The 15,084-nt window shown below is 38.2% G+C and overlaps 1 protein-coding gene across 1 annotated transcript in view; it reads left to right on the forward strand.

The window, feature by feature from the left end:
* The window catches only part of FANCC (FA complementation group C), a 127,721-nt gene that overhangs the window by 19,521 nt on the left and 93,116 nt on the right, over positions 1 to 15,084 (forward strand). The window contains exons 2-3 of the mRNA XM_034773790.1: positions 8,814 to 8,987; positions 10,608 to 10,692. Coding sequence (XP_034629681.1) covers positions 8,823 to 8,987; positions 10,608 to 10,692 — 250 coding nt within the window. The 5' untranslated portion in view covers positions 8,814 to 8,822. The remainder of the gene's footprint in view (positions 1 to 8,813; positions 8,988 to 10,607; positions 10,693 to 15,084) is intronic.

Genomic DNA, 15,084 nt, shown 5'->3' on the forward strand with positions numbered 1-15,084 from the left:
TGATCTCCCTTTTGCCCACTCTCAACCCCTCCCTTATTTTTCTTAACCTTTCTATTTCTTCTGGGTCTTTCCCCCTCACAATAGAAGCATTCTCTAGTCTTTCCGACCTTGGGGAAAAAACCCACCCAATTACCACCCTATCTTTCTTCTCCCTTTCATCTCTAAACTCATTGAATGCATGTCTACAAGTGCTATCTGGAGTTCCTCTCCTCCAATGCAATTCTAAATCCTCTCCAATCCAGCTTCCTTTTCTTGCATTTCACTGAAACCGTTCTTGCCAAAATGTTTAATTACCTCTTCCTAGCTAAAGCTTAGGACCAGTACTTCATTCTCATCCTTCTTGACCTTCAGCCGCCTTCAACACATTTAACCATGTTCTTCTTGAAATCATGTCTTCTGTGACTGTCTTCTCTTAGTTTTCCTCTTACCTCTCTAATCACACATTCAGTGTCCTTTGGAGGATGCTCTTCTTCCTCCAGCTTTCTGTAGGGGTCCCACAGGGTTCTGTCCTGGGTTCCCTGTACCCCCCCCCAAACACCTTATATCTTGGCGACCTCATCTGCAAACAAATTCAACTACCCTCTACATATGATGACTCACAGATCTACTTCTCTATTCCAGCACCTATCCCCTTTGTTAAAACTAAAATCTGGCCCTGTCTCTCTGACATCTCCTTATGGATGTCAAGATAAACAGGGCTAAAACAGAGGTATTAATCTTTTCTCCCAAGCCCTTCCCTCTAATCCTTTCTCCATTATTGTGGACAAACACCATCAACTTGCCTGTAACCTGGGCATCATCTTTGACTCGGACCTCTGTCCATGTCCTCACATCCAGGCTATGTCTAAGTCTCTAAAAATGGCCTTTTTTATCCATCCACACAGTTAAAACTCTTCTCTAAGCTACTTGGTGTGCTAAGCACAAGGTGGGATATTAGTTGATGTCTGCTACAGACTACCAAAACACACTAGGGAAAAGGATAACCAACTCTTTATGCACCTATCTTTAATGTGTAGGGATAAAAAACCTGTATGATGATGGGGGACTTCAGTTGGAGTGACATATGCTGGAGGTGTTGTGCTGCCAGTTTTAATACATCCTTGGAAATTCAAAAGGCTATAGATGACAATTTCCTAACTCAGAAAGCGTTGCATCCATGCTGGGGGAATTCTATATTAGACCTCATCTTGATAGATAAAGGTGAACTGATCACATAGCTAAAAATTAATCATAGCACAGGTAAAAGTGATGAAGACTGGGTTAGATTTATAATGTGCAATCAGAATAAACTCCGGACCAGTGATATGTATGCTTGGTGCTTTAAAAGGCCAATTTCACAAGGCTGAAAACAGTTATAAATCAAATCAGCTGGAAGGAAGAATTTAATCAGAAAAATGTGACTGATAATGGGGAATTGTTTAAGAACACTCTATGAGCCCCAAAAGCCACATTTGAAGAAGAAATGGAAGAAAAGGGAAATTGATAGTAATGAATATAAATCAAAAGCTAGGAACTGTAAAAAATTGATAAGAGAAGCAAAGGAACACAAGGAGAAATTTATGGCCATCAGAATTAAGGACAATAAGGAATTATTAAAGTATATTAGGAACAAAAAGAGTGTTAACAATGGTATTGGTCCATTAGTAGATGGAAATGGTAGAATTATCACTAATAATGCAGAAAAAGCAATAAATGTTCAATAAATATTTCTGCTATGTATTTGGGGGGAAAACAGATGATGTAATCATATCATACAATAACACTCTTTCCATTCACTATCGTTTCAGAAGGATGTTAAACAGCAGCTGCTAATGTTAGACATTTTTAAGTTAGCAAGTCAGATAACTTGCATCCAGGAGTTTTAAAACAGCGGGGTGAGGATCTCGCTGGACATTTAATGTTGATTTTCAATAAATCTTGGAACACTGGGGATTTCCAGAAGACTGGAAGAAAGCTAATGTTGTGCCATATTTGGAAAGGGTAAACAGGATGACCTGGGTATATGAGGCATGTCAATCTGACATCGATCCTAAGCAAATAATGGAGTGACTGATACAGGACTCAATCAATAAAGAATTAAAGGAGGATAATAAAATTAATGTAAATCACTATGGGTTTATAGGAAAATAGAGCCTATGAAACTAACTTTACAAATATTTTTTGATGAGATTACAAGTTCGATTGATAAAGATAATAGTGTTGATGTAATATACTTAGACTTCTAGAAGGCATTTGACTTGGTACCACATACAGTTTTGATTAAAAAACTAGAATGATATAAAATTAATATGGCACACATTAAATGGATTAAAAACTGGCTAATGGATCTCAAAATATAGTTGTAAACAGGGAATCATCATTGAATGGGTAGGGGTGTTTCTAGTGGAGCTCTGCAGTGGTCGGTTCTTGGCCCTATGGTATTTAAAATTTTTGTCAATGACCTGGAAGGAAACATAAAATCATCACTGATAAAGTTAGCAGTTGACACAAAAATTGGGGTAGTGGTAATTAATGAAGAGGACTAGTCACTGATACAGAGCACTCTGAATTGCTTGGTAAGATGGGTGCAAAGAAACAATATGTGTTTTAATATGGGTAAATGTAGGAACAGAGAATGCAGGCCATACATACAGGTTGGGGGACCCTATCCTGGGTAGTAGTGACTCTGGAAAAGATTTGGGAGTCATGATGGATAATTAGCTCCCAGAGCAATACAGTGGTCAAAAGGGCTGATGCAAATCCTTAGATACATAAGCAGGGGAATCTCAAGTAAAAATAGAGAGTTTATTTTACCTCTGTATTTGGCACGGATGCAACTGCTGATGGAATACTGACAGTGTCCAGTTCTGGTGCCCACAATTCAAGAAGAATGTTGATAAATTGGAGAGGGTTCAGAGAAGAGCTATGAAAATGAGTAAAGGATATAGTCAAAAAGCTCCATGTGCTTAGCTAACAAAGAGAAAGCTAAGGGGTAACTTTATTACAGTCTATAAGTACCTAGATTTGATAATATGCTCTTAAATCTGGAAAAGAAAAGTATTACATGATCCAATGGCTGGAAGTTGGAGCTTGACAAATTCAGACTGGATAAAGGCATACATTTTTAATGGTGAGGGTAATTAACCATTGGAACAATTTACAATAGGTCATGGGGAATTCGCAATCACTGCCAATTTTTAAATCAATCTTGCTCTAGGAATTATTTTGTGGAAGTTTTATGACCTGTGTTATACAGAAGTCTAGATGATCACAATGATCCCTTCTGGCCTTGAATTCTATGGTTCTAGGTTCTACTATAATATTAATAATAAGTATTTTAAGCAGTGGAATTAAGAATGCCTGAAATATTACTCTTAACTAATGATATATTATCCTACCCTAAAAACATGAGAGAAAAATTGTCATAATGAGAGGAAAAATCTATTTGCAGGAAAAATATAAAGCAATCAAGGAGATATGGGATATTTGATATAGAGAAACAATATAATGAGTAGACAGTGTATTTTGTGCTAATCATTTTTTTTTATTTTGGTGTTAGCTAAAAATCATTTGTCATCTGTAAGACATTAAATTTGTGGCCTGATCTTCTTCTTAAAATTCACTGTCTCTGTGATTTTCAGGGTCGTATAGTCTCTTGCTGTTTTAAATTAATGTGATTATTATGGCTGTTAAATCATCCTCAGCTGGACTGTGGTACAAAGGGGCCAATAATGTTATATTGTGCAATTATGGAATGACTTTATAATATGAAACCTCATACTGTGGTGCTTAGCTTTAATACCTATCAGAGTGGTAACAAAACATAGATAAAATTTACCATTTTCCAGATTTTCAAGATATGCTGTGCTATGGAACAGGGGCTGTCTTTATATGTTCAGCTAACACAATGGGGACTTGATCCTATTTGAGGTCTCTGGACACTTCTGTAATATAATTGGCTTTCCTTCCCCCAATAAGAGGGTGTTGTTTGAGAAAGACTCGGGTAATGGAAAGTGAATAAAGTGTTCTTTTGGAGTTTAGAGCTAATTGTCATCACTGTAGGAGAAGCAGGCACTGGGAGAGGTAACATTAAAATTTTTGTTGGATCTTAGACAATGTAGTTTCACCTAATTTATTTGTAAACCCCTGATGCTACAATATGAAATAATGTTGTACTTAAATAGTATCTGAGATTCTCCTATTTATATATAAAGAAAGCCTCAACTTTTTAAAGGAAACTGCTCTTTAAAAAGTAACAATTTGAATTTGCTGCTGTATGGTACCTTGGCTCATTTTCAGTAATGTTTTGGTGAGTAGTGACCACTTTATCAGCAGCCGGTGAAAGACAGATCTAAAGATAGTCAGAGCTATAAAAGATCCTTCGTAGAAATAACTATGATAGAAATCCTGGTTAGATGCTGCACACCTATTTTAGCTGATAGATCAAGTAAACAAGTTATGTCATCCTTCAGTAGTACAGAGTCTGCCTTTCAGTCATTTGGAACTGCTGGGAGGCATTTGTAGACTCAACAGTCCCTGTTACTCAGATTGTTCCATGTCAATACATATGCTTCCCAAGGATATGGATCTATACCCACTGCAGAGGAATAATCTTTATATAGTGTGTTTTAAGGTTTTTTTTGTTTAGGCTGGGGGAAAAGAGATGGTTATAGCAAACAGAATCCATTCCAGTTTTAAGAAAACTAGTTTGATATCTTCTTTGAGATTTTGATATTCTTCAGTTCCCAGGACAAGTTAATTTTGTGTTTATGTACTTTTCCAGTCATGGATTTAGACTTTCATATTATAGTCTGTACCTGTATTTTTTGGATATGGTATGTGACAGCTGTATTCTAACAGTAAGTCTGTTAGCACTTAAAGTGGAACATTCTGGTATACGTGTGGAGCTGTGCCTGAGAATCTGGTAACAAAGTTACTGACTAAATATGTTACATTTCAGACACTAATCCAGATAACTCACTCAACAGAATAAAGCTAATCCATTCCTTGTTAGAAATGCTGCCTGCAGTCTCTGAAGGATGTAACAAATACCCCATGCCTAAGCTCCGCAGGGCTCCTCACTGCCTCAAAGTGAAGAACAACGGGAGTTTGACTGGGAGGTTCTGAGGCAGGAGGAGCAAGGATTTATTTTCCCTTCCAGAAGGCAGAGGGAGTAACTTGAGGTGAATCATACTAAATGAGAACTACTCAGTTTTCTAAATTCTGGATCTGTGTCAAATGTAATGGAAAGACAGGATCGGGTTTTGAGTGTGGCAGTCAGAGCAGAAGTGGAGTGCTGGCCTATAACAGCAAATCTTTTAATTGAAGAAATACCATTGGCTCTGAAAATAAACTGGGGAACAAACCTGTTCTGGGAAGATGGACCAAATTACCCATGAGGAGTTTCCCTTATGTAATTTTGTTAGCAATCTTTTTCATTTTGAGACAGTCATTATATTTGGTTATTTTTTATTTTATTTTATTTTATTTATAATTACAAGACCAGTGGTTACTCAAGTGTATTTTTGTTAATCAGTTTGGGCACTCCATGGAAGACTTTGAGTTTAAAGTGATATATCAGGTCATTATTCTGTGCGTGTACTTTGTATTTTTGCATTTGTTATTTTTTCAGTCCTATGGTATATCTCCACATGTGGCTAAATCAATGAGAAGCTCAGGATAATTCAGGAAAAGTGCCCTTTGCAGGGCTAGAGTCCATAGTTTAAAAGATACAGAAAAATGTTGCTGTTTGACTGGGAAAGTTTTAGGCCTCTGAAGAAAGCAAACATTGAGGTATATCCTAGAAGGCAGGATGCGCAGGACAGAATAGGTACAAATGAGAATTTGCCGCTCACATGTATTCTTTGGTGACAATCTGGAAGAGTCAAGACCATGATTCAGCAAAACATGCCAAGACATGCTTGAAGATTAAGCATCTTTTTGAACAGAATGGATTTAAGCACTTGTTTAGGTGCTTTGCTAAAAATGATGTCCAGGTGCCCATGCCTACAATGAGTATAGTAAGTACACTCCTCTGAAATAGGTCATCTGACTATGATCTGTATAGCAATTTACTGCCGGGGCTTTTCCTAGGCCAACAATACAATTTATTCAGATTTGGTGAAGAGCATATGAGAAGGGAAGAGAAAATTCACTTCCTGTTTTGGGGCTAGGGTAGAAGTTTGCTACACAGCCCCAGCCCCTCTCCTGTGGCTCCCAGTCCAATCTATGTACTGGATTCAAGTCTTGCATTTCTGCCTTCATCATCTCTCTGTGTAAGCCTATACGCTATTGACACAAAGATCCTCTTTGCAATATTCAGGCAGTTGAGAGGATTCTCCTGAACAGCCACTCTGGTAGCAAGTCTCATTTTAAGCAGTGTAGAGGGCCTTTTGTAGGCCTTCTTCACCGGGATGAATTTCACCCATTGAAATACTATAAAGGCTTAATTTACTCCCCCCTACCCCCCTGAAAATCATACATCCAGATGTAACTAATTGTTATAATGCTTATTCATTACCTATTTTTTTTAATACTTATTGGCTAATAAGATAGGACATTGGTGGATTAATAGGAGTTTGATACACAGTTCCATAAGTGTTCAAATGACAGCAACAACAAAAAATATAAGTGCGGGTTTAGTAACTAATGGAAAAAAATGTGGGCTTTGTTTATATTTCCTTTGATCACTTTTTAAAACAAACATGCTTTAAATACTAGCCATCCAACTGGTGTACCTTACTTATTAAAATGTTTTCTTATTGGGTGGGATCCAAAGTCCTGTAATAGTCGAAACCAGTGGCCTCCAAAGAGGATCCTTCGAGGTGCTTCGGCAGTTCGAGTGGGAGTCCGAGGAGTCCCGGGAGATGGACACGGGCACTGAATAGTCTCAATCCTAGAGGTCTTCCCTTCAGGGCATCTTTCCACATTGTGGAAAGTTTGCTGTTCCACTGTCCATACTATTGTATGTATCTTGTGGCTAAACGGTGGAACTTACTCTCCACTGGTCACTCTCTAGGATTTTTTATGAGAATTAGATTCACTGAGATCTTTGTTTAAAGTTTTCATTTTAACTAGAGAATATTATTTTCAAATGAAAAACGTGATGAACAAGAATTCCTTGAAATCTTTTCCTTCTGTTTTTCGAAGCCCTTTTTTTATTGGGGTGGAGGATTAGGACATTTGGTAGAATTTTAGATAGGAAGGCTTTTTATATTCTTGAAGTGTTTCCAACTCTCACAATACTTTTTTAAAGGTTCTCTAGAATTTCTCATTTCTGCCTACCAACTTTTGAAGTTTTGCCCTTATCCAGTATATTCACCACCTCCCATTACTCACTGGCAATGGAACTAAACCACAGACTTCTCTCAGAAAGATGGCCATCATGTCTACATAACCTTTGCAGAGAAAAGTGAGGCTTCCACTAACAAAGATGGATGATCTCTCCTATCGTTTCCAGTGGGGCTGCAGCCAGATTGCTGTATGAGGACCAAATGGAGGCAGGAGAATGTGGAGGTGCAGTGAATGACACTGGTAGTGGTCGGGGAAGAGAACACGAAAAAGGAGTGAGTTAGGTAACTAAAGAACTGAAGGAATGTTGGAAGGTCCAGGGACAGACTGAGGGGGAGGCAGCAGAGAGGGAGAATGAGATAGGTAGCAGACTGATGAGAATATGAGGGGGAAGTAAATTAGGGGGTAGATGGGAGACAGGTGGCTGGAGGAGCAGGTAGGGAGTACATGAGTAAGACAGCTGCCTATCCTGTCTAGACAGGGAGAGGGTTAGAGATGGGTAGGACAACAAGTCCCCACAACTCAAGGGTTAGGAGAGGGTGAGATGCGTGTCATCTGAGCAGTGACTAGAGAGGGTGTGTGTGTGTGTGTGTGTGTGTTGAATTCTGACCCTGAGATGATCACAGGTGGCTTCCTCAAAAGGTGAAGAAAAATCAGAAAGCAGGTAAAAAATGTGAATAAAAATCATGATTTTAAGCCAATTTAATTTTTGAAGTATTTTACTTTGGTTTTAGTTCATGATTTTTGAATGCTTGGCGTTCGTCATACTGATCTGGCCTAGGCATGCTGCTTCTTGGAAATATTGAATTCCAAGTATATAGTGTGTCATACAGTTTTAATTAAAACAGGTTTATAAATAAGATTGTAATAATATTTTCTTTTTTCTGTGTTTAATAAGAAATGAAGGGGGAAAAGACAGAAAATAGGGGATTAAATTCATTAGACAACTTTTAAGGAAATAACTTTTCTTGCCCAAAAAGCTAAAGGATACTAACAGATGTAAAATTTTAAAACATTTCCTCACTTTTGATAACAAGCTATTTTAAAAATTTCATACTAATTTGAAAACTGGATATACTTTAGATTTCTCAGTGTATGAAATAAATCCTAAATAAGCGTTGTTCTGAGAATATAAGTTATCTTCTTGTAAAAATAAGATACTAGATGTGATGGGTAGTGAAGTTTCACAAACAATACATTGTACACAGCACAGATGCATTTGTGTATACATACCTCCCACAAGTTATTTTACTACTCTTCTAATGAAATATTGGTGATGACAAATTCAGATAGTAAAAATCTGAGCCCCAACTGGGTGATATATTTTAAAGTACTGATTACTATTCCATCACTGCTATTTTGACATAAAGGGGTCATTATTTTACCCTCTTATAACTATAGAAACCACTTTACTGCTTTATGGAGCATCTACAGACTGAAAAAAGATTCTATTAATTTTCTCCCACTTCACAGATGAGATATTAGCAAACTTTTTTCACATTGTATGTTTAGATATGTCTGATTATAGTTCTAATCTTTTTTAGGGGGAGGGGATGGCCCAAGATAATGCTGTCCCTAAATTGAGCTTTCAGTATTGGCTGGATAAGGCTGTTGAGTGGGGTCAAACCACCACTTTGGAATCCCAGCAAGATGTCTGCCTTCACTTGCCTAAATTACAGGAGTTTCTACAGCAGATTTATGAATCCTTGAAACATATGGTAAGTAATTTAGCAGGAAGAATGAACTGTTTTGAAGACTGCCTCAAACAATCTGAACCCCATGTTTTGACAAAACCAAAAAGTGAATGGTAGCGGAGAGGCTTGTGGTATTGACCTAATGTATTGCTGGATAAAAGAGGCAAATTGGGGAAACAGCCACAGGTAATGCAAACAGGAATGTGTTTCCTGTGTCCCTGATTTATTGTGAAAGGAGCTTTTTTTTCTTGATTGGTTATGTTGTCACATGAGATTTCCTAGCCAATCGAGTAGACTCTTTTAAAAACTCTTTAAAATAAACACAAATTTGATTCTTGTTGTCAGGTCATAAATTGGATTATTTAAAGGCCTTTACATGCAAAATTGTAACTGATCCCTTAAATCCTAAAGAGTCTGTTGACATGCTAAACCCAGTGCTTGGCATATATAGTGATTTCCAGCACTATGGTCAGATCACTGGCAAATGTTACTAACTATTCTGGTTAGTAATTTGAATATTGTATTTAATCTTTCTTTCTTCCTTTCTTGGTGTAGTCAGGTAAACTTTAGGTGGTGTTTTTTGTTGTACCTTTTGTGTGCATTGATTCATCATAGCAGTTTTCAATAATACAGTATCAAGTTGTGAGGTTAAAATGCTCTTCACCCCATGAAAAGATTAACAAAAGAAAAGTATTTTTTTTTCTGAAGTTAAAGTGCAGTTTTCAAAATTGATTTTTGAATGTTGAGATTTTTGTGTGTGTATGTATACTTTAAGAATAGAGATTTTTATATGAGAATAAAAATAAAATCTGTTTTTTGTTTTTTTTTAATGTTGCTACTTCAGTGAGTACTTTCTGAGGTTTGGCCTCAAATGGACCTTCTGTATGTGGCCCCAGAAAGTCTAGGACCAGCCCCAGTCTGAGACAAATCTGAGGAATTTATTGCAGCAGCAGGAGATGGTTATTGTTTCTGCTACTTGCACATTATCTCAGCACACTACCATTTTTAAAGCCTTCATTTATTAGACAGTAAAGCTACAAATACTGAAAAATAGGCTGATTGCATAAGGGTCTATATAAACCTCACTATCTACTACTTTTTATAGTGAAGCTGCTTTCTATTTGGTTAAATGTTCCTTGTTTTTTTGGTAGGTTCAGTGTCTGTTAAATTTTATGTTGTGACTGACTCGTTATGATGTCATTTGTCATGCAGTAAGCAGGAGTAGTAATATGTAGATACTTATCTTTATGCCATAGCTTCTCTTAGTTTCTTCACAAACTCCATGGCATAATGTAAGAAAACTATTGGGATCAACAGACTACTTTAACTGTATTTTACTACCTGGAAATTTGTGTTATTTACAAATATTATAGCCTTTCCTGACAACTCCACATAAGGAAAATAAAGTTAATTTTCCAATATAATTAAACATTACCCTAAGGGAAATATAGCTGAGGTTTAGCTGACCTGGATGAAGTATTAAGTTACAGCTGTGGCCTGAAAGCTTTACTTTTATTAAATATCTGAAGGTCTTCTGCTCCCCAATGTGTACCTTTAGCAAAATAATAATGTAATTTACAGTTATCTAGGTAATTAATGATAATCAAGTATTTTTGGTGTTCAGTACATTGTTTTTGTTTACAGAATTCCACTACTGCAATTCAGAGGTTCCCTTTAATTGGTCAATTACTAGGAAGACTTTGTTGGAATCCCTTTGTTGTAGGATATGGTAAGAACTTGAAACTAGCTTTCTGCAATAGTTTCTAGAATTTTCCTTTCAAATTGTATTTTTTTAAATTTCTGGGCACATACTTTGATAGCTCATAAAAATATGAGAATGCAGATAGGTTGTTTTGAATTATGTTACTGATCAGAAACTATAGTACTTGTTCCATAATCTCACCTCTGTTCTAAAATCCATCCACTCCCTCTTCCCTTGAATAAGTAAGAGGTTCTTCAAGACATCTGCAAGGTAAGGGGTCTCAGTGATTACCTGCCTCAAAACCTTCCCCAAAGTGCTTGAATGAATCCTTCCTGACTGTAAAATTTTATCAGGAGGCTCTCACCTCTCCTCACATCAGTTATTTAAAAATCCTTTGTAGGGTTTCTGGAAGCCTAACTCTCAGACTCCTTCCACTATTCCCAGAGACTTGTTTGAGGAAAATGCAAAATCTCTTCTTAGTAAAAGAATCTCTGTTGTTGGCACTGCCCTTCCCCTCTTCAGAAGGATGAAAGCTGACAGGTGCAGAGGAGCTCGTGGTTTGGACAGAGACATCCATTAGGGGAGGCTCTATTAATGGAGATTATATCTTAGTAAGGAGAAGAGGATGGAAGATGATAAAATACAGGTAGGATCAGATGAGAAACAGTCAAATGAAAAAGAGTCCCATTCAATTACATCAGATAATGGCAGGCAGCTAAAAGGTGACCATTTTTTAAGTGCTTATACATATAAATGCTAAAAGTCTAAATACTAAGATGGGTGAACTTGAGTCCCGCATATTAAATGAGGATATTGATATAATAGGTATCACAGAAACTTGGTGGAATGAGGATAATCAATGGGTCACAGTAATATCAGGGTGTAGAATATATCGGAAGGATAGAATAGGTTGTACGTGGGGGAGTGAAAGAAAGCATAGAGTCACATGAAGTAAAAATCTTAAATGAACTAAACTTGTACCATAGGATCTCTATGGATAGTAATTCCATGCTTGAATAGCAGGAATATAGCAGTAGGAATATACTACCGACCACCTGACCAGGATGTTGATAGTGACTGTGAAATGCTCAGGGAGATTAGACAGGCTATAAAAAAAAAAAAAACCCTCAATAATAACGGGTAGGGCTCCGTGTCTGTCATGCTTGTCGCAGAAGTCACGGAGTCCATGACTTTCTGCAACTTCCATGACTTCTGCAGCATCCGGTGTGGCTGATCCAAGGGCTGCTCAAGCCCCAAGCAGTGGTTCCTGGGGTGGCCAGAGCAGCCACTGCTCAGCGGCCCCTGACAGCCTATGCCGCTGGGCCCTCCCCCCCAACAGCAGCCCTGCCACCCCCCAAGATTTAGTCAGGGGTATTTATAGTATAAATCAGAGACAGGTCATGGGCTGTTAATTTTTGTTTATTGCCCATGACCTGTCTGTGACTTTTACTAAAAATACCCATGACTAAATCGTAGTCTTAATAATGGGGGATTTCAACTATTCCCATATTGACTGGGTACATGTCATCTCTGGACAGGATGCAGAGATAAAGTTTCTTGACACCTTAAATGACTGCTTTTTGGAGCAGCTAGTCCTGAAACCCACAAGAAGAAAGGCAATTCTTTATTTTGTCCTTAATGGAGTACAAGATCTGGTCCAAGACGTGAATATAGCTGAACCGCTTGGTAATAGTGACCATAACATAATAAAATTTAACATCCCTGTAGGGGGGAAAACACCAAAGCAGCACACAATAGTAGCATTTAATGTCAGAAAAGGGAACTACACAAACATGAAGAAGTTAGTTAAACAAAAATGAAAAGGTACAGTTACCAGAAGTGAAATCCCTTCAAGCTGCATGGAAACTTTTTAAAGACACCGTAACAGAGGTGCTCAATTTAAATGGATATCCCAAATTAAAAAACATAGTAAGAGAACCAAAAAAGTGCCACCATGGCTAAACAACAAAGTAAAAGAAGCAGTTAGAGGCAAAAAGGCATCCTTTAAGAAATGGAAGTTAAATTCTATTGAGGAAAATAGAGAAGCGCATAAACTCTGGCAAGTGAAATGTAAAAGTATAATTAGGAAGGCCAAAAAAGAATTTGAAGAACAGCTAGCCAAAGACTCAAAAAGTAATAGCAAACAATTTTTTAAATACATCAGAAGCAGGAAGCCTGCTAAACAACCAGTGGGGCCATTGCAGAGAAACTAAATGAATTCTTTGCATCGGTTTCCATGGCTGAGGATGTGAGGGAGATTCCCAAACTTGAGCCTTTCTCTTTAGGTGACAAATCTCAGGAACTGTCCCAGATTGAGGTGTCATTAGAGGAGGTTTTGGAACAAATTGATAAATTAAACAGTAATAAGTTGCCAGTACCAAGTAGTATTCACCCAAGAGTTCTGAAGGAACTGAAATATGAAATTGCAGAACTACTAACTGGTATGTAACCTATCATTTAAATCAGCATCTGTACCAGATGACTGGAGGATAGCTAATGTAACACCAATTTTTTAAAAAGGCTCCAGAGGCGATCCCAGCAATTACAGGCTGATAAGCCTAACTTCAGGACCAGGCAAATTGGTTGAAACTATAATAAAGAACAGAATTATCAGACACATAGATGAACACAATTTGTTGGGGAAGAGTCAGCATGGTTTTTGTAAAAGGAAATCATGCCTCAGCTATCTACTAGAATTCTTTGAGTGGGTCAATAAGCATGTGGACAAGGGGGAATCCAGTGGATATAGTGTACTTAGATTTTCAGAAAGCCTTTGATAAGGTCCCTCACCAAAGGCTGTTAAGCAAAGTAAGCTGTCACGGGATGAGAGGGAAGGTTCTCTCATGGATGGGTAACTGGATAAAAGATGGGAAACAAAGGGTAGAAATAAATGGTCTGTTTTCAGAATGGAGAGAGTTAATTCCTCAGGGGTCTGTACTGGGACCAGTACTGTTCAACATATTCATAAATGATCTGGAAAAAGGGGTAAACAGTAAGGTGGCAAAATTTGCAGCTAATACAAAACTACTAAAGGTAATTAAGTCCAAAGCAGACTGCGAAGAGTTACAAAGGGATCTCACAAAACTGGGTGACTGGGCAACAAAATGGCAGATGACATTTAGTGTTGATAAATGCAAAGTAATGTACATGGGAAAGCATAATCCCAACTATACATATAAAATTATGGAGTCTAAATTAGCTGTTACCACTCATGTGATAAAAGAAGGGGAGAGTAGCTCCCTTTTATGGACACCCAGCCAGCCAGTTAGCTATAGAATTCCTCTTAGTAGCTGTTTTCTACTTGCTTTACCTGTAAAGGGTTAAAAAGTCCATAGGTAAAAGGAAGGGAGTGGGCACTTGACCAAAAGAGCCAATGGGAAGACTAGAGCTTTTTAAAATTGGGAAAAAACGTGTGTGTGAGTGAGTGAGTGTGAGAGAGAGAGAAAGGGCTTGAGGGAACCCCGTAGGAAGAAATTCCCACGTGCGCCTTCCTGAGTTCTCAAAGGAGTTTTTGCTCTTGGGTGGTTGCAGCATCTACCCATCCAAGATCAGAGAAAAGCTGTAACCTTGGAAGTTAAATACAAGCCTGGAGTGGCCAGTATTAATTTTTAGAATCCTTGTGGGCTCTCACCTTCTGCACTCAAAGTGCCAGAGTGGGGAATCAGCCTTGACAATTATGACAGGCCCACCGTATACATCCTTTCAGAGGAATAGGTTGGTGAATGAGATCTTTTCCTAAGTTCATACCCAAAGTGGTATAAGAATTCCACCTGAATCATCTGTCACCACTCTTCTTCCTGAAGCATCACCCTTCGCTGAGAGAAAAGACGCCTCGTATTTGGATGTTTCCAGGACCTTGCTTTACTACCTCAACAGGACTAAGCCATTCAAGCTCTCTCCCCCTGCATCTCTGTAGCCATATCAGCTTGTCAGAAGGTCAAGCCATCTTGTTTGAGAGACTTTCACAGTGGGTCATACAGTGTATTTCCACCGGCTGTCAGCTGGCTGGTGAGCCTCTCCCACTGAGAGGGTACAGACAGCATCTTCTGCCTGCTTCAGAAATGTGCCAGTCTCTGAGATCTGCAAGAAAGTCATGAGAAGCAACCCACTCACTTTTGTTAAACATTATGCCTTTGATATGGTAGCCTGGTTTTATGCCAGATTCAGGAGAACACTTGCCAATCATCTAGAGCAGGATCCTCACTGACACATGCTCAAGGAAAGAATAGTTACCTACCCTACAGTAACTGTGGTCTTTGAGATGATGTAGTCAGTGTGAATTCCACAGCCTGTCCTCTGTTCCTGCTTTTGGAGTCTTCAGCAACACAGGTTTTGAATTGCAAGGGAACTGAGGGAGGGATGCAGCCATTCCCCCCCTTCATGCCCTCATATTGGAGCACAAGGAAGCACAGAGCACAT

This window comes from Trachemys scripta, chromosome 6, assembly GCF_013100865.1.
Source record: "Trachemys scripta elegans isolate TJP31775 chromosome 6, CAS_Tse_1.0, whole genome shotgun sequence".
NCBI classification, from domain to species: domain Eukaryota; kingdom Metazoa; phylum Chordata; order Testudines; family Emydidae; genus Trachemys; species Trachemys scripta.